This window comes from Miscanthus floridulus, chromosome 6, assembly GCF_019320115.1.
Source record: "Miscanthus floridulus cultivar M001 chromosome 6, ASM1932011v1, whole genome shotgun sequence".
Lineage (NCBI taxonomy): Eukaryota > Viridiplantae > Streptophyta > Magnoliopsida > Poales > Poaceae > Miscanthus > Miscanthus floridulus.
This window is the reverse complement of record NC_089585.1, coordinates 130,362,730-130,382,974: the sequence shown is the minus strand read 5'-3', so window position 1 is coordinate 130,382,974 and position 20,245 is coordinate 130,362,730. Positions and strand designations below refer to the sequence as shown.

The 20,245-nt window shown below is 46.6% G+C and overlaps 2 protein-coding genes across 3 annotated transcripts; one reads left to right on the top strand and one right to left on the bottom strand.

Annotated features, from left to right (window-relative positions):
* Window positions 1-9,168: 9,168 nt before the first annotated feature.
* Window positions 9,169-12,512, bottom strand: LOC136459630 (integrin-linked protein kinase 1-like). Of its 2 annotated transcripts, XM_066459468.1 has the most exons (12): window positions 11,850-12,512; window positions 11,643-11,717; window positions 11,454-11,558; window positions 11,249-11,334; window positions 11,018-11,138; window positions 10,775-10,854; window positions 10,546-10,608; window positions 10,294-10,415; window positions 10,126-10,211; window positions 9,871-9,983; window positions 9,615-9,743; window positions 9,169-9,421 (listed from the first exon to the last, which is right to left on the bottom strand). In XM_066459468.1, the coding sequence occupies exons 1-12, from the start codon at window positions 12,294-12,296 to the stop codon at window positions 9,415-9,417; spliced, it is 1,434 nt and encodes a 477-aa protein (XP_066315565.1). In that variant the 5' UTR covers window positions 12,297-12,512; the 3' UTR covers window positions 9,169-9,414. The 2 variants fall into 2 exon arrangements, with proteins under 2 accessions (XP_066315565.1, XP_066315564.1); XM_066459467.1 differs by having other exon boundaries at window positions 9,169-9,743.
* A 4,450-nt stretch (window positions 12,513-16,962) lies between these two features.
* Window positions 16,963-19,649, top strand: LOC136459628 (pectin acetylesterase 5-like). Its single transcript, XM_066459466.1, has 12 exons — window positions 16,963-17,181; window positions 17,283-17,365; window positions 17,473-17,599; window positions 17,706-17,785; window positions 17,881-17,970; window positions 18,059-18,183; window positions 18,273-18,333; window positions 18,487-18,540; window positions 18,647-18,724; window positions 18,810-18,915; window positions 19,001-19,146; window positions 19,273-19,649. Exons 1-12 carry the CDS (start codon window positions 17,019-17,021, stop codon window positions 19,384-19,386), a joined length of 1,227 nt encoding a protein of 408 aa, XP_066315563.1. The 5' UTR covers window positions 16,963-17,018; the 3' UTR covers window positions 19,387-19,649.
* Window positions 19,650-20,245: the final 596 nt, after the last annotated feature.

Sequence of the window (20,245 nt, the reverse complement as noted above, 5' to 3'; positions counted from 1 at the left end):
CTTCAACGAGACCCATGGCAGGAATCTTTGCTCCGTTTGCAAAGAACCTGGTCATAAGGCTAGCTGGCATAGAAGACAAGGGAAGCATGTGCATATAGCATATATATTATTATATTAATGTTAATTGTTTGCTATGCCATTTAAAACTACTATGTTAGTACTAATTATGATATATGTTTATTCACTTATTTTGCATAATAGTTTATTCCTTTTACATTTACTTTGTTTTTATGCACTAATGTTTCATCATATTATAGTACTCTTAATGTTTGTTCTAACACATCCATTTGAAATTTAAACCAGGATGGGGGATCATCATCCGTAGTACCCCATTCTTGAGGTGCACTACGACAAGGACCACCGAGCCAAGCACCTGTCGGAGCTTCAGGAGGACTTGCTACCTCTTAGACTATGCACGCACCAGCCGCACCGCTGGGACAAGCGATATCGGCCATACATATAGCGTGCTGGCTTCCTTGAGATCGTTCGAGTCTTCAACACTGGGCTACCGATCCTCGACCCTGCACTTCTCACTCCTGCTGTCGATAGGTATGATTTGATACACGTTTGGTGAAGTAAAAAGCATTGATTTGTCTTATTGTTTGAATTAAAAAAACTTCTTGTATTGAATTAAAAACCCACAGGTGGAGGTCAGAGACCCACACCTTCAACCTTCCTTGTGGCGAGATGACTATCACGATGCAGGACATGAAGATGATTCTGTGTCTGCGATTGGGGGTCTTCTAGTGACTGGGATCCTTGATAACGATCACTAGATGGATTTGGTAGAGCAGTTCTGTGGCAGAAGACAACCCGAGGACGATGATGCTAAGATAGCAAAATAAGAATTTCTATGTTTCAAATGTTTACCATTTTGACACCAGCACATGCAAGTCTTTGGTTGGTCTCTTATATCAAAAATATATGTTATGGTCTAAGTCTCTCGTTGATCTACATATTCTGCAAATTATTTTGCTATTTAAATGGAGGGTGTAGTACATAACTTTTATGATGCGTATTGTCTTTTTCTAATTTAATGTTTATTTTTGTTCCCTCGGCTCTCATGTAATTGTCCTTCAAAAATTTTAGGAAAACATCCGGTGTTAGTTTGGTCTGGATAACAGAAAACTTCGGGGCACCGCTGCACCTAGACGCTTCAGAGCAGAAGATCGAGAGGTATGCTAGGGTGTGGCTGTGGCACTTCTTAGGCGCCTTCCTATTCCCCGACTCGTCGGGTAACACCATCAGCTGGGTCTTCGTCAACATACTGAGCCAGCCATGGGAGAATATAGGAGCGTACAACTAGGGCAGCGCGGTCCTAGCATGGATCTATCGTCAGCTCTGTGTTGCCTGCTGACGCAGTACAGGAGGTGCCAACATAGGAGGTTGCTCCCACCTACTACAGGTTTGGTGTTAGGAGCGATGGCCAATTGGGAGGCCCGTTGTTCACAGTTTACCTGTAAGTACATCGATTTTTTATTTTCCTCAAACTTGATGCCGCACTTGTGACTGACTATCCTATTCAATGCAGTCATGGAATCACGTGGATGTAGGACTGACTGCTCTGTACATCTGGCAAGAAGCAAAGGTAGTTAGAGGGAACTCGAAGCGGCGGTACAGGTAGTACTCAGACACGCTAGACGTCCTAACACAGCACCAGGTAATGACCAATTTGATACTGCTAGTTGGTGTTGTTGCTTTTTTATTATTCCCAAAACCTAACTGTAGTTACCTAACTTTCAGGTGAATTGGTGTCCTTGGTCTAGATTCGAGCTACAGGGGTACCTGAGTCCTCGCATTGAGGAAGAGTCGGACGAGTGGCTTTTTAACGGGCCACTAATTTTCTTCCATGTGGTCGAGATGCACTACCCTATAAGAGTGTATAGGTAGTTCAGAAGATTGCAGCCATGCCCACCGCCGCTGTACACAACCAACAGAAAGTTGCACGGGTGCGACGACTATAACATAATAATTTAGCAGTCATGTGCATACATACAACCACTAACTTACGTTAAACTTGCAGGTACGATTGAAGGAACCGGTACAAGGAGAAGAATTGGGTCGTGACGCACGCGGGGTACATCCATGACTAGGAGAATAGGCAAAGGGTCCTGATCACCGAGAAACCGTCGCACGACCAACGCAACTTCGACAGCTACCTCCAATGGTTGCATAGGAGTACCCGCACACATATCCAGGCCCCCTACACTAACAAGTCAATCGATGAGGACGAAGACGAGGATGACATCGCTAATGTGTACGATAAGGCGACAAGGATGGAGACACAGCTTCAGAGAGCCCCGCTACAGAGATACGTGGTAAGAAATTTGAATTTCAATACAACTGCACGTCGGCGTTCCTATTAATTGTAGTGATACGAATTTACCTCGATTGTGTATGCAGGCAACACAGTTGACAAGTCTATCCAACGAAGCAGTCGTGCGACTTCACGAGACCATAGAGGAGCCACACGGCATTCTACACATCTTTGTCGATGTACATTCTATTCTCAAAGCCATGACAGGGGTTAAATGGTTCCCATGACTCATTCATCCGTGTTTTCTTTTTTTGCAGAAAGTGAGAAGGAGCTGCAAGAAGCTGGCACAGAAGCTCATTGCATGGATACTCCATGGGAGATGCCCTATGACCCGGGCCTGTCTAGTTCCTTATGCTCGAGCACTATGACGACACGAGCAGGTTCCTCCGACACGATGGCTGCTGGGACCTCTTCTATTTGTACTCTCGGCAATGCAGGCAAGGGTCCTGCGGAGCACGACGATGAGGAGGACGAGGATGAGGAGGACGAGGACGAGGATAAGGAGGAGGACTGCGATGAGATTGGGATGTCTTAGCTTGGTGATGCAACATTTCCTACACAGTTCGACGACCAGGTACTTGAAACAACCCTTCACCATATACGTCATAATTACTTAAACATTGTAAGTAACGATGCCTATATTGTAATTGCAGGGTCCTACTTACACTCAGCAGTATCGTCGGGTGTACCGCTAGTGAGACCGTGCCGACGTTGGGTTCACCCCTAACGTGCTGCCTTCACATCCGAAGAGGCAGCGGCGTCCGCGGTTCCCATATACTCCTAGGTCATAGAAGTTCTTTAGGATGACATGATGCACTTGTACTCGAACACCCATATACTGATGGAACATGTAGTATGTCGAGTAATGTCGAACTTATGTATTGATGAACTTGTGTCGAACAGAGGTATTGTCAAACTTGCGATGAACTTGGGACGTGTACAAGTTAGTATTACTAAACTTGTGTATTGATTGTCTCGTGCACTTAACCTTCCTGCTGACCTGTTCGTAAAATCGACATGACAAAATAACTTGGCTCATGTGAGAACATAACAGAATCGCCTTGTTCCATTTGCTGTCGCTTTGACCGCCGCGCCATGGCTGGGGGCACGTCAGCCTTGCCGTGCCATGGTGGTTGGCGCGTCAGCCTAGCCGCGTCATGGATGGTGGCGTGGCAAACCCATGCTAGGCGCTGGCCAGACTCCCTTCTGAGCGCATCAGCAGCAGCAAGATTTTGATGCATATAATTTAGGGGGTTTCAAAAGATCGCAATGGTGAGAACAACTTTTTATTTATCTTTTTTTTAAACAGAGCATAGACATGACACAAGGTCATTAGTGGTTGGTATAGTCTTTTAGATAATGTTTGGACAAGATGGGCACCAAACTAAAAGGAATATGCGTGCCATCTCTCATGGCTAATGTTTCCCTTGGTAACACTGGTACTCTATAGATTGTGGAAGAAACCTCTTTAGCAAACCCCTCTATCAGATATGCTTCATCAGGACACTACAGAACCAGCCCAACTTCATTGGTCACACATCTGTCGCCTAATGCTAGTAGGCACAATGAGACACATTAAGACCCAAAAGTAATACCCGAATATGTGACAATGACAAAAGCAAAAGCATCATATACCGAGAATGTAACAAATACATGCAAATTGTAGCATTGTAATACCATTTTTTGTGGCGAAAGTTTTATATGAGATAACACAATGTCCATTATAAAAATTAAACAGTGCTTATTACATGGGTACAATACATAAATAGTTCAAATAAAACACAATGCAGCACCGAGAAAGTTCTACTACAATACAAATACCAAATCTAAAGCATTGAACTAGCACACCTGTACCAATCCTCTACCACACATCTATCAATCCTCAGTCTGAAACATACTGAGTAAGCAACTCATCATTCGAGTACCAGTCCTCTACCACTACCTTGTTGCTGTGGCTACGCTCACCTGCATTGTCCTGATCTGCCTGTCGCCTGTAGTAAGCTGCCTCCGCTTCATCTGCGGCCTCTGTAGCCTGAGTCAAGAATGCGTCCTCCTTTGCCTAGCTCATGTGGCTAGGCTCACCTGCATTGCCCTAATCTGTCTGTCGCCTATAGTAAGCGGCCTCCGCTTCATCTGCGGCCTCTGTGGCCTGAGAGAAGAATGCGTCCTCCTCCGCCTGCAAGCCCGCATCTGCTTGAGCAATAAGCTCGCTAAGTCTACCAGTGTCTTCCTCAGCCTCCTCTACCTGTAAGCCCGCCTTCGCTAGAGTGATGAAATCGCTCAACCTAGCAGTGTTGTCCTCATCCTTGGCCCCATCATCAGCCAACACAATCAAAGATTGGACGGTGTGACCAGCTCGCGTTCTGTACTCATCTAACTTCTTTTCCTCATACCTTGCATGAGCCACCTCTGCGGCATGATCCTCGCTGCATCTAATCCCTTTATGTATAAAATGCAACCAGTTAACAACGCGATTATATTACATTTAAAATCAGGCAACGAAAATAAAAAGGCTTTCAAGCACTCACTGGCACATAATACAACAACATGGTCATTCAAGACCTGCATCTGTACTTTTGTCTTCTCCCTTGCCTACTTTCTTGTCCTCTCCTCCTCTAACACCCTCCGTCTCTCCAACCCTCATTTGTCAAGTCTAACATCGATCGGGCTACGAATATCGTGTTGTCTAGCAAACTCACGCATCTTCTTTTTGTGCTGTTTAATGAATAGGTCAACATAGTCAGGTCTATATCCCCTCTTTCGTGCAATTACTTGCCTCCCCTTCAGTTCATCCAAGAACTTAGCTTGACCATCATAACATTCCCACCTGCATTTTCTAGTGCTCTGTTCAAACAAAAAATTATATCATGTATGTCTTAGCAAAAGAAACAAAATACGATTTCATGTTTACCACAAAAATAACCAACCTCATCATAGTCAACCATATGGCCACAATAATGGTCTATTCCAAGCTCTGAAGGGACTAGACCGTAGTTGGATTTAATACCACATTCGCACATAACTGGAGGTGCTTTGTAAATTAACCTTTCTTTCTTCTTTTCCTTTGCCTTTGGTGGCTCCGGCCGTTGATTCTTAGGACCGTAGAGCCACTCATTGAAACGACACTTCACAAATCCATAACGCTACAAGAGAATACATTAGTACACGCACACATATAGAGATAAACATTTAAACAGATACACTTTTCACTTACTTCGTGCTTGTTCGGACACACAAACTCTAATGTATTCTCAGAGTTTATCGTAGCTCGATCTCCGTATTCGCACAGAGGAGGTTCCTCGAGTCGTCTAACTACGGCTAGGTGTTTTTTCTTAGCCATCATTGGCGGGGGGTTAGGGGGGTGGAACCCACCGCTCGAAGTGCTCACGTGGATGTCTCCCTCTACACCAATCGTCGAAAAATGAGGTACCTTGGGTCAAACTTGTCTGCACTGTCGATCCACTGAAAGAAAAATCATCTCTCATGGGCCTACACAACAAGATTTCAATAAAATATTAGTAGCCTACTTACATAAATAAAGAAAAAAAATAGTGAAAATAATTACTTACATTAAAACAACTGCATGTGTAGAAGCAGCGCGCCGCTGTGTCTGGATGTCTCGATTGAAACACGTCGGCCGGGAAACCACAGTCACAGTTAGGGACAGAGAGGTTAGGAGGGACGGAGGCATCTTTGCTAGACGCGTCGGGGTGTAATTCTCTAGGACGATCCTATTTTCGCCAAAACTTCTCCCGATACATGTCTTGCATCTAACAAACGGTTGTAATTTAACAAACAAAAATCAAAACATCACAAATTAATGTCAATGAGAACCATTTGTATTACAACAAATAAAATATAACATACACTTTGGTGCAAACTCTATCTTAGATGTAAACATGCAAACTATATAAAAACTATACTTTGGTCACTGAAAAATAAAATTTGGTACATCAACAGTGTGTCCATATATTTATTCACATATAAAAGTTGAGATGCAAACTCAAACAAGCAAAATTCATATAAAAATTGACCTTAGAATACATGGTAATCATAATTCTAACTAACCAATTAACCTTAACATTGACAATCCTAATCCTAATCCTTCGATCCAACGTTCTAACGAACTCATATTTTCCTTCAAACTCTAACTACTCATTCAAATCATTCGATCCACCGTGAAGGCCGAGGAGGAGCTTCATTACCTTGACAAGGCCGGGGAGGAGCTTTGGGAAAGCTAGGGAGGAGGGCGACAAGGGAGGGAAAGTCGGCGGCCGGCCGTGGAGAGCCAGGAGGCAATAGCGCGGGCGCCGCGAGCGGCCTCACCTCGAGTCGGGCAGACAGACAGAGGGAGGGAGCCAGCGCCGCAATGGGTAAGTGAAGCCTCGCCGCGCCATGATACACGGCGCGTCGGCCCCGCCACGTTAGCGGTCGCCGCGGCCGTTGACCGCCCTATGCCGCGGCGCCACGCATGGCGCGGCAACGTGAATTTACCACGCCATGCAAACAGACACGTCCAAAAGTGTTACTTTTGAAGAAAAAATATTAGAATTAAAAATAATTTAAAAAAGTGTTAAAAAAATACCCCTTCGTTCCCTTTTCTTCCTCACCTTTCCTTCCGTGCTCTGGAGATATCTGTGTTTTGTTTCTTCCGTGCAAGAGGGTACCGATCTTTCTTGTCATGTTCCCTTCCGCGACAGCAGCTACAGCAGCACCGCCCGGCACATTCGATTGCTCTGTTCGTTTGGGCTTGTTTGGCTGATAAGCCATGGCTGAAAGTATTATTGGCTGATTTGGTGTGAGAGAAAAATATTGTTCGTTGGCTGAAAAAATACGGCTTATAAGCCAAACAAACCCAAGCGAACAGGCGACTAGAAGCAATTTTTGAGGGAGACTTGTCACCATTGGAGATGTCCACGTCGAGGTCGGCTCGCCGGCAAGCAAATGGAAAGAGAGCAGTTTTCGGAAGAGGGGCCGTATGCGTATCGCGTACATGAAACATAGAGGCCATTCCGCCGCCGCGTCGTCCGGCATTTTCCGAGCACTGGACCGCTCCCTGATGAGTTCCTGAGATTTAGCCTGCAGGAATCGTATGGCGTGTGCGGACTGCGGAGCGACTTGATGGCGGACTCGCGCCGCGAACCCAGCAGCGGTGTAGGCCAGCGGCTTGATGCGACGACGGCGAGGCAAAAAGCGAACACACCGATAGCGTCCTGTCTTTCCCTGCAGTGGTCGCTATTCCGTGTCATGGCATCCTCAACGGTGCCGATAGCACTCCACGGAGGAGTAGGACAGATGAGAAAGTGGAGAGATCGGTGGTGGCGAAGGTACAGAGAAAGGACTTGGAGGCAGGGAGCACAAAGTTTGGGGCAGGAGCACACGGAGGTTACGGCGTTACGCTACGCGCCTTAGAGCAGGAATAAAAGACTGTTTGGATGGAAGTTTAGTTGATGTTGATTCAAAAAAAAAGTTTAGTCGATATTTTGGATGTCAATTAGAAGGCGTAAACATTAATTAATTATGGTCTATAATTAATAAAACTAATAGAGGCTAATTGATGAGTATAACTCATTAGAAAAAAAGAATTTTTAATTATTCCATATTTAACCTTTTATCCAACGGACTGCACTTTAGTCCGGTGATCCTAAAAGACTCTAAGCTTATACATGATGATCCCTCTTTCTCCCAACTCTCTTTTGTTTTCTTCGAAGCAGCCTCCGTAAAGGGGAGGAAAATTGTGCAATTCACAATTGTTACAAAGGAAGCAACCAAGTTTATAAGGAGCATCGGACCTAAAAATCTCACGGTCGCACAATTTATTAAAAAAAAGAAGAAACGGTGAAAAAAAACTAAGCATAGCAACCTAGACCACTAACCCTAAGGAATCCGCTTACACAAAAAAAAGTAACACAATCTACAGAGCCCACCACACGTTATCGTTGATGACAAGCTTATCACAAGTTCACAACAGCGATAAGCGATTTCGACTTCTCACGATGAAGATCAGTCAAAATCCCTATCACGCCGCCACCTACTCACGGCAAGCCCTGGCCTCCTAACAAAGTGAACGCAGCGTGTCATCGTTGACAGCTTTGTTGCCACTCCAACAACAATTGCGACTTTGGCATTGTGGATCCACTCTAGGAGAGCCAGAGACGCGCCACAAGCAAGTAGTGAACCCGAAAGAGTCTGACCTTGCCGAAAACCCAAGACTTGTGGATAAATATTAAGCATTCCATTTAGACTAACATCTATAAGGAGGTGCAAGATCTTCAAGGCAATGTGCCGATTTTGAATGCCATTTCTCAAAAAAAGATTAAGGGGCTCATAGTGCTGGGAGTTTAGGATTCGGATATTTTATTTTTATCTTGTGGTTCAGCTGCTGCATGCTCAGCGTATAGGGTCTTGCGTGCTTTAATTTAGAAATGACATCTTACTTTAAGTATGCAACGGTCTTACTTTTTTCAATAATTAGCTGCATTGGAGGTTCAATTCGTGCCTAGCTTCATCCAGTACCCCCATTCATTCTCAAAACACCTACTATCATTCCTTATAGTTTAATTCACGTTACAAAATATTCCGTAGCATTAGCACGTGCACACACTGAACTTTAGTTATGTAGATCCACGAGCATCTGTTTGCATATGTGTTTGCAGTGGACGGGGAAGGGTGGCAATTTTGGTCCGGCCACTCAGCCCACACTGATGGGCTGTTGGGCCCAAGGTTTCATCTTCCCCTTTCGAGGCTGCACCTCCCACAGTGACGACGTGCCGATTATCATTTTCAGGATCCTATGTATGTATGTATATCATGTTGTTTGTAAAGGGACAACCAAATTTCATGGATCTTACTTTATGTTCTACGACTCCAGTAGAAAACCAACAACATATGTGCATTCTGTTTGACACTGTAGCGAGAAGGAAAAAAGGACGTATACGTGTTGTTCTGTCCAATTTTACTCACAATCCGTTACAATTTCGTACAAAAAACAATCAACATGCCGCGTGATCCTCCAACTTATAACAGCACTCAAGCTTCCCTGGGAAGAGACGCGTTTGCAGCGATATGTACACATAGAAGAAGGCGAGCAGGCCATGTCATTTCCTGTAAAAACACGGGACAACACGCAGAGCAAACTTTCAGTGTGTTTGATTTCGAATAGGGTAAAAAATAGAATATTCAGTCACCGAATGCAAAGATCTTTTTTCTGAACACTTTTGTTCACGGCTCAGTGTGGATTCTGCTCTTCACGGAGCGACACTTAATAATTCGTTTAGAACTCCGGGAGGATACACACCAAAGCTTGAGCGACTCCTTCCAGCTCCCTTGCCTGTCGCAGTTGTTATAGATCTTGTCGAGCCGGATGATGATCTCCGAGAATGTCGGCCGAGCCATGGCCTGGGGGTGCCAGCATTCCTCCACCAGCCTGCAACGCACAGAACCGGGGAAGAAGAAGAAGGGTTGGAAAAGACAAGCTACTTTTGAACTGGAACATGGCACCAATGAGGTGACAATGGCATGAAAGGTCACCCTTGTTTCAGTTCAGAACTCACGCTTTGAAGTCTGGAGGATAGCCCTTGAGCTTGCCCTTCAGTGATGGCCGCATCCCCTCGAACCGGATCGTGTGTCCTGAATCCTCTGGCGTCCTCACTGATCCTTCAACCATCTGATGATGATTACACCACAAATGATGAATGGTTGGCTAATAGGAACGCTACGATCTAAAACTGAAACGTCCCCAACCACCAATATTTTTCTTCTCCCTGGCCTGTTGTTTCTGCATCTGGAACAAACAGAAATTTACTGACCTCATACAGGATGAAGCCGAATGAGTAGGCATCCACGCTCGAGTCGAACGCGTCGTTTCTGTACAGCTCAGGTGCAGTGTGGTAGCCTAAACAATAGGAAGGTTTTTCATTTGGATGGATCATGGAGAAGTACAAAATGGATCAGAAATGCCATGATCTGATACTTACTGAAGCTGTCAACTAGAGCACCATGGTTGATCAGTCTCACTTTGTCGGGCCTGATCTTCGACACCCTTGTCACTCCGAACCCCGCGATTTTCAGTTGGCCTCCACTATCCAGGAAGATATGTCTGGCACCTTACCAAGATTAAAATAGTAAAGTACGGGACAACCGTGAAAGACAACAGCAATTTGTGTGCCACTGCCAAGAATGCAACAAGAGAACAGCATTTCTCGGGCTGCTTCATTTCCTCATCTTACTTTGGCTTTAGGTCGCAGTGGATGATGGGGTCCGGTTTGCACTGATGGAGATAGGTCATGCCCCTATGTACACACGGTAAAGGCAACAGCAAGAAACATTGTTAGCAAGTATAGATGTGCGTTGTTATCTTTTTTTTCCTGAAAATGTAAAAGAGCTACTGGTATAAACTATACGGTGTGTATCAATTTGGATTCTTCAGCTCTTGTTGGCATCAGAACTTAGGAGTACCTGGCAATATCAAGGCCATATCTTAGCACCTTGTGAGCATTTAACTTTCCCTTTTTCTGGATACAGACTGATAAGTCTTTCTGAGTTTCACAAAAAAAAAAAAGAATTAAGTCAACCCATCAGAGAACAAGTTTCATATAGACATATACACTTATAAACAGTGGTATACTCAAATTACTTTTGGTGGGAAGATTAGAGTAACTTTGTTTTCCATGGGAAATAAAAAAGATATGGTGCTATTACCTCCTCATGGAGTTCAGAAACAATCATCATAGGTATACTCTGAGTGACGGCTCCGACGAACTGAACTACATTAGGGTGTCGGACCTTCTCCAGTACAGTCAGTTCATGCCTGAAAGAGTTTCTGAAACAAAAGAAGAGACGTTTTTTATATACATGAAAAAATCTTCATTGGTAACTGAGCACAGGTATTTCTTTAAGAAAAACTGAGCACAGATACTATTTGCATCTTACGCGGCTTCTTGATCGGAGCAACCGTCTCTGTCAAGTATTTTTACGGACACCTTGGTGCCATTCCATTTCGCGATGTGGTACATGCCCTGTTCGATTTGCCGTACCACCATTAGCCCCATTTTCCGTATCTCACTGGCATTCCATTTTTGAACAAATGTTTTGTGAATGAAACAAATAAAGCTGGATATTGGAAAGAAAATCGCACCGGTGTAACATCACAGCCTCGCCGGAATTGGACCTCTCCGGGGTTCAACTCGTACTCTGGTATCTCGCCTGGGACCGATACCATCATCGGTGTCCTCTTGGTTCTCTGCAGAAACGACGATCATGGATTAGTCAACAAACAAGATAAAAGTTTCAGTTCAAGTGCCTAGTGCCTAGAAATTAAACATACCGGAATCTTTGCACCATGAATTTTCAAGAGATCGTAGACCTTGGAGTGGCCATAAAACTTGGCATCAGCTACTGCCTATGATCGGAGAAGCGAATGAATGAGATCGTCATCTGACTGATGACGCAGGCAGAATCGCTGGCAAAGAAAACTCTGATGCAGGCGTGACGTGAGAATGGCAATGGCCGGTTAACCGGGCGCACGGCTCACCGTGCTTCCCCAGCGGTCGCGCGCGTCGATGTTGGCCTTCCAGCTGAGCAGAATCCTGACGACATCGCGGTGGCCCTCGCAGGCGGCGATGTGCAGCGCGGTGCGGCCGTCGAGATTGATGCTGTTGACGTCGACGCCGCTCCGCAGCAGGCCCTCGACGCCCAGCGCGTCGCCCTGGCACGCGAAGAAGAGCAGCTGCATCGTGACGTCCAGGTTGTCCGGCACGCTCAAGTCCTCCGCCGCCGTGCCCGACCCCACGGGGCTCTGGCTCCGGCCGCGCCGCCGGTTCGGGTCCATGGACGACTGCCGCCCGAACAGGAACCGGCTGGTGGCCCGCCCCGTCCGCGGGGACTCGAGCGACGCCTGGCGCCGGAGCTCCGAGTTGTGCTTCATCGAGCCCCCGGAGACCTGCCGGTGCAGCGCCACCTTCATGCCGTTCGCCGCCATGTCCGAAGCAGTCTCTTCAGGTACAATCGATCAGTGCATCCGGGAACGGACCGAGATCTCGATGGCGGATCGGGGTCCCCGAGGCACGAGAAAGTGCGACGGAGAGCCCCGCGGAGATCGAGACCTTGGCGGTAAGCTTGGGCCTCGTGAGCGAGGAGAGGAGAAGAGAAGAAAGAGGAGACGGCGAGCGGAGGAGAGTGAAGAGCGGAAAGGCCTCTCGCTTCCCGGGCAGCGAAGGAAGGCTAAAGTAGTTACGCTTATAACGCCGGTAACTTGGTAGTCTTTTGGCGCGTTTTATTTGAAAAATACCGTTGGAAATAATTGTAACGGTCACAGTCAGGAAAGGTAGCCGACATGGTTGTCACCAGCTTGGATGGCTGACAGAAGAAAGTTGGTCGAATATTAGGATTAGTGATCTTTGGGCTGATTTTACTGGTATGTTTGGCAGCTTGAAAAAGCCTCTTAATTGTACCCGAACTATTTAAAAAAAAAATCACTCCTCAATTAAAAGAAAAAATGTACCGTGTTTTGATCGTGTCCTAAATTAAAATTTTAAATTTTAATCAAAATATATAAAAATACACATACGTTTGTTTGGTATAAAAATACACATACATTTATATTGTAGCTGTTAATTAATTTCTATATAATTTGTCAGTTAGATAAAACTTTGACGTAGAGAGCAAAACAAAAACTCCTTGCATTTTGTTGAACGGGGTAAAAGGGGAAAATGAGATATATCAGATGACTCGTTTGAGTGTCTTTTATCATAAAAAAATGAGAAGAGGTTCTCATTTCTTATAAATGGCAATTCCCTTTCCTTTCTCGGCTCAAAAAATATCTTTTCTCTGACAACGGAATCTCTGTTCTCATGAATTATTTTGAAGTCGAAACGCTAACGAACCGGCAACTTGAAGATTGAGGTAGCAAATCTTTTTCACGTAATAATTGCTAGACAATGATCCTTGCCCGTCCTCATAGAAAAAAAATGATCCTTGCACGAAAATTTGGAAACAGCATAAGCCGGCGATGCATACATCCCAACGTTTTTTTAAGCATAAGGAAAATAAAGTCCATTTCCGATTTAAGTAGAAACCTTGATAATTCCATAGCAAAATGCCAAATTTCTCCGTAAACTGACATTTCGAACCTCGATCATGTTTTAATTTAGGGGCTTGCTAGCGTCTGGACGTCCGCGCCTGCAGTCATTTTCCACACCGTTTCGCGCGCCCACATGGGCCCACGCCGTCCCAAACGTCACCAGCATCGAGAAGAGAGGGAGGAGGCGGCTGATGCCCAACCGGCGCCGGGACGAGGAGTCACCGAGGAGAGGCAGCAGAAGGCGGTGAGGGAGATGCAACAACCGATCTACTTTTGAAACTTCAGATACAACACTTGCAACATACGTCTGAAGACACATGAAACACTTGAAATATGCATCTGAAACACTTATAAAAACACTTGAAACCATTGCAAAAATATACGCAAAATCTAGATAAAACACTTGCAAACATATTATGTGTAAAACATATGCAACATTTAGATAAACACGCTTTCAACATACGTCTGGAAAATCAGATGAAACATTGGGAACAAATGCTTGTAACATACATGCATAACCATTGCAACATATGCAACATCTCGATCTACTTTTGCAATGTCTATATGAAACACTTGCAACATACCTCTGAAACACTTAAAACAAAACGCTCGCAACATGCGTTGTCAAGCGCAACATCTACTTGCTGCTTGGACGAAAATGGAGGCTCATTGACGCGGAGCTCAACGCCGACATGGAGCTCAATGCTACGGAGTGGCGTAGAGATCGCCGGTGTAGAGTTCGGCGGCGACACGAACCTAGGCAGGTGGATGGAGTGTGGCCGTAATGGGAGGCACGAGTACGGGCGGGGGCGGCGCGTGGGAGGGCGAGTTCCGTCCTCCGAGCAGGAGCGCACAGCTGGGGCGCATGGTGCGAGCGGGGTCGGCGCTGGGGAGGGCGGGATCCGTCCCGCGAGCAGGGGCACGCAACGGAGGTGCGCGGCTCGAGCGGGGTCCATGTGGGGGAGGGCGGGGTCTGGATGGACGGTCGACTGAACAGGAGCATTACCGTTTAATTTTAATTTTAAGGCCTGAGCTGGGATCGTGGTCACTATAAAGTGTTAGAAATTTTCTTGATTTATTTCGGAGGAACGACGATGATTCATTTTAGTTCTAAAGTGTAGATGGTTTGGAAAAAAATGTTTCCAAGGGCAAGGCAAAACTTTCCCCCTTGCACTCTCGATTTCCGAAACAAAGATCGACAATTTACAATTCGACGCTGACACCAGGAGCAAAGAGGGGTCGAAAGAATCTAGTCCGCAACAACGCATCGCTGTTGCCTCTCAGGCTCACGCGGACAGCGACGGCTATCTACGCCTCTCCAGTTGTCCACCACACGTACGTCGGCACGTCGACGCGTTTAGCTATGGGCACGAGCGCGACGTCCCCGCCCCGCGTGCGTTCCGTTTCTGGTTACAGGCGGCAAATGATGCCACGTCGCAGTCCGTGTGTCCAGATGGCCCTGCTTTCACGTCGCTCGAACTGGTCTTCGTCGACGGCCAACTGAGCAGGGCTATGTTTGGCTGGACTTATTTTGGTGTTGGCTAATTTATCACGAAAGAAAAATACTAGCTGATAAGCTCAATAAGTCATGGCAGGGCCATGGCACCACCCATCATCAATCCGTCCTAATCATAATTGGACGCCCGTGCTCTATACGCTGGACTGGACAGCTCAAAAGCTGTTCTCGTGCTCCAAGGGAAGCCGTCGTGCCTGATACTGCATTTTTGTGTGTAGGAGACTAGCACGTCATACTAGAAGCAACTGCACGTGCAGGATATTCCTGTTGTTTCAACTGTGTTGCTTGTCCTCGATTCCAGGGATGCGCAGCTGCAATGCAACGAGGGCTTGCCGGGAAATGCTCCGGGATCGAGTGACGTGACATCATGAATTCATGATAGCGTGGCAATTTCTTTCATTTTTTTTCCTTCGCTTTGGTGGCGATAACAATGGATACCACAGTGAGTGCAGTGCACAGATGAGATCAGTGCCGACGGCCGACGCGCTGCTGAGTGGCCCGGACGCCGACGCACACCAGCAGGCGCCCGCTGGCGGATTCAACGGCTCTGGCACGTCACTCGTCAGGAACAGAGAGATTCGGAAGCCGACACGGGCGCACGGCGACACGGTCGCGCCGGCGGCGCCGCTGAGGGGGCCGTCCATCTTTGCAACAGCCGCAAGAACGTGCGGCCCCCACACGGCCACACAGCTTGAAACGGGGGATCAAATCTGCGGTGGGCCGAACGGTAACGTGAGACGGTTCACTGCCCACGGGCCGCCTCCTATTCGCCTCGATTTGGGCCGACCTCTCTGGACCAGGTGCTAGTTCGAGCCTTTGAGGGCAGTCCTGTCGTTTAGTTGGGCAGAATTTCCTCAGAAAAAAAAAGGTTGGGCAGAATTCTTTTTGCTCAAAAAAAAAAAAAGTTGGGCAGAATTCTTCAGTGACTTGCCGCATTGTGATGTCAGACAGATTCAGATATGGCACCTGCCGAGCGATGCCGGCTCTTATATGGCATTCATTCTATTTTGTTTTAAGGCAATGGCAGGAGCTCTGCCTTTTAATTAATAAGATAGAAAAGAGAGTTTTATGTACAAGGGAAATAGCCCTCCAGGACAAACAAAACACAGTTAAGACCTCCATATTCAACAAATGGACTTTAACCCCTCTCTAAGCTGCCTCTTTTTTTTTTTTGCATAATATCCTCCTAACTCTGGCGGCCACCTGCATTGGTGACTCTGAAGTGTCGTTGAATATTCGCCTATTCCTTTCCTTCCAAATGTTCCATATTGTGTAGATCACCACTCCGTTGAACTGCCTTTTCATTGGTTTGGGCACCTTTTACGCGGCTTTGTCCCACCAATCATCTATGTGCATTGGTTCTTGTTGTGTATTTGCGAGTTGGGTGTCGAAATCTTCCCATGCTAGTACCTGGTTCCACACCGCCTTGGCGAAAGGGCATAAGAGGGCCAAGTGTAAACCAGTTTCCAAAGGTCCGTCGCATATGGCATTCATTCTGTCATTCAAGCACGTTGCGTAACACTTTTTGAGTATATAAAAAGCCTTTTCTGTGTTATTTTAGACCTGTTTGAATCACCTTTGGATTACTACAATCTTAATCGTAAATGGGAATATGATAATCTAGATTATAAATTATAATAGGGTATTTTATTTGGATCTCTAGATTATAGGTGCTAGAATATGTAGGATTTGTCCTTATGAACACCTATAATCAGTCAGGGTTTTCCTTGAGAGAATAAACAGCCACCTACCTTCCGTGCAGAACAATGTCTTAGCACTGATTTTATATTCAGTTCAAATCTGAGCGTAGTACGAATGGGTAAAGTACACTCGCAACTAGAGATGTCACATGTCATGTCTGCTGCAGTCCAGCCCTTGGCGGACATGGAGGTGTTCGTTTGGTCGTAAACGATCGTAAATTTCCAGCTAAAACGATATTTTTCTAAAACAGCAAACCAACCAGCATACGATCGTTTCAGGCTGACCATTCTATTCCATTCCGCGGATTGACAAAAGCTTGGCACTTTCCACGACGCCACAACCACCCCGGCGCTGTTTGCCTCTTGGGTCTCGGCAGCAGCAGGTAGCCACGCCGCGCAAAGGCCATGGCGACCACGCCTCGGTCAGGCTTCGCGGCGGCGGCGCCCCGGCTCATCACGATGACGCTCCTGGCCGTGTCAGCCTTATTGTCCCGATCGTCGGTGCCGACGGCGGCGGCGGAGCTCGTTGAGCTGACCCTCCTCGCAAACGCTCGGGAGAAGGGCGCGGGTATTCAGCTAACCTTCTTCCTTGCGTTCATATGCACTAGCGTTGTCTGTCCTGGGGCTGCCTCCTGATTGCGTATGCTTGCTCCGTTTTGCTCGTTACAGTCTGCTTGGATGGCAGCCCACCGGCTTACCAACTCCGGAGAGGCTTCGGCGCCGGATCACGAAGCTGGCTCGTCAATCTTGAGGTGATCGATCCATCTTTTTTTCTGTGTTCATGTGTTGAATGCAAATTTGGAAACTGCAACGACATTCACTCAGTGCTGCGTCACTGATTCTCTATGAATAAACTCAGGGAGGAGCATGGTGCAACACCACAGAAGATTGCTCCAGCCGCAGCCTGACTGACCTTGGTTCGTCTAAGTTCATGAAACCAATAGAGTTTGAAGGGATGCTCAGCAACAATCACACAGAAAATCCCTGTACGTAAATAAACTTGCTTTTTCATGGATACGAATATGATCCCCAATTAAGCTTTAACGCTTTAGATTGACTTCGAAACTTCATTTGGTGCATGCATGTGATCAGATTTCTACAACTGGAATATAGTTGACATAAGGTACTGTGATGGGGGATCATTTGCCGGGGATGCGGAGGGCGAAGATCGGGTGAGTGATTATTCTGACAGTTGTGATTTGGGCTATCTGCTTAGACTGCCTATCTTCACGCTTCCTCAACTGATAGTGTAGTGGCGTTCATGTAGAATGGAACCAAACTTTTCTATAGAGGATTGAGCATCTGGGAAGCAGTCGTTGACGAACTCATGGCAAAAGGAATGGACGCTGCTAAACAGGTCAATTGAGCTATTGATTTTTGTATATATCTTGCCACTGTCATAACCTGACAACAGCATCTGAGCAGAGCCATGTCCAATTATTCAGGTCTTGCTTGCAGGTTGTTCTGCTGGTGGTCTTGCTGCACTACTGCACTGCGATAATTTTCGTGCACGTTTCCATCCGGAGGTTCCAGTAAAATGCCTTTCGGATGCTGGATTCTTTCTTGATGTGTACGGCTCTGGCATCCTTGGTTGGAAGTTATTTTTTTAAAAAAAATACTAAAGAAACTAATTAAGTACCAGTTCTCTTTCTGGCACAGAAAGGATTCATCAGGCGAAAGGTTTATGCGGTCCATCTTCAGTGGAGTTGTTCACCTTCAGGTTAGCTTCAATAATTCGTCAATTTCCCCAAGTTCAGCCCCTCTTTTTTTTTTCTTGTTTTGGGATGCGTTTTTTGCAACAAAAAGAGTGTTTCATATATTCAGCTTGGTAGCTATTAATATTGAATTAGCTTTTCTCAATCTTTTTTTCTAGAATGTGAGAAAAGTTTTGCCCAAGGACTGTCTTGCAAAGAAGGATCCGACAGAGGTAGTTAATCGCTCATTGTCTAGGGAATTTCAGTTACCTTGATATATATAGTATAAGCTGCCAAGTTTCGTTTTTTTTTAAAAAAAAAGAAAATTCTTTGCTGCAGTGTTTCTTTCCGCCTGAGCTTATTAAGAGCATCAGCACCACCACATTTATTCGGAACTCCGGTTATGATTCGTATCAGGTGACCAATCGCAACCTTTGTGTTTCCCTTCTACTTGTATATTTCATGGCTAAAATACGTGCTGGGGAACTGCTCTGCTCTCTAGGTAGGAAATGTCGTGGCGCCAGGCGGATCTGATCCGGGACAATCATGGGCCAGTTGCAAAGCTGATATTCGAAACTGTACTTCCACGCAAATTTTGGCAATGAATGGTCAGCTTAATTTTTCAGTCTCTTGTGTTTGTCTGCTCTCATCTGGTGACTAGTATCATGTGAATTTTCCTTCTCCGTACTTTAGGATTCCGGGAGAAAATGGTTGAGGATTTGAAGGTTGCTCAACACAAGAGGGGCTGGGGGCTGTTCATCGACTCATGCTTCAACCATTGCCAAACGCCATTCAGAATCACATGGCATTCGCCGATCTCCCTGAGACTCGGTAACAAGGTGAGGTTCAGAGTCACTTTTACCGCAGCTAGACTTTTCTCGTTTTTTTATGTTCATCTTTTTATAATTGTATTAATACGGTTTAGTTTCAATTCCTTTTTTTTCCATTCCTCTCTTGCTGAACAGACGATCGCTGATGCTGTTGCGGATTGGTATGTCGGTAAAGACCATGGAGTGAAGGAGATTGACTGCGCGTATCCATGCATCAACCCCACATGTAGCAGTCAGCTCGACCTATAATAAGCGGAGTTTTGCTCTTCGCTATTGCAAATCAGAAACGAATCAAACGATACAGAAAAAAGCAACCAATAAAAGGTTAACAACCTTGAAATCCAAAAGAGATGGGGTTGGACGAGTGCTATGCTGCATAGTTCGGAACTACTCAACCATCTTTTTCTGCGACAAACGGCGCATCAGTTTGACGACCCAGGCCCCTAGCTGCCACTGCCAGTACCCAATCGCAGTCGCGAACTGGTATGACAGTGGTAGGTGGGCATGGGCTTTCTCCTTAGGATTGCTATTTTTACTCAGGCACCTATACATTTATATCGCAAACGGTAACCATTCTAATTTTTTATCATTTTTGCTGATGTGGTATGCCACGCAATCAGCCAGCGTGGCAGCGCCTCTCCTCCCGCTGCTGCTTCTCTCTCCCTCCACTCGCTGATATGTGGGCCCCACCAGTCAGGTTCATCTTTAACCTCTGGCCGTTGGGAATAAACCACCGGTTTCCAGGATGGCCCGCACCGGCCCCGCTCGCCCACGTTGTGCCCGCCCACATCGGCTCCGCTTGCTGCGCCGCCGTGCCCGCGCCGGCCCTGCTCGCCCGCCCGCATCGGCACCGCTCTCCCGAGTCGTCCCCGCTCGCCCACGGTGAAAGCGCCGCCGCGCCCGCACTCAGCCACGTCGGCCCCGCTCGACAGCGCTGCCGCGCCGGCCCTACTCGCTCGCACTGGGATGCGCCATTGTGCCCGCCTTGCTTGCACCGGCACCGATCGTCCGAGCCGGCCCTGCTTGCCCACGGCGGCCGCACCGCCGTGCCCCGGCCCAGCCCGCATCAGTCGCGCCGCCACGCTTTGGTTCGGTTGGCAGAGAACAT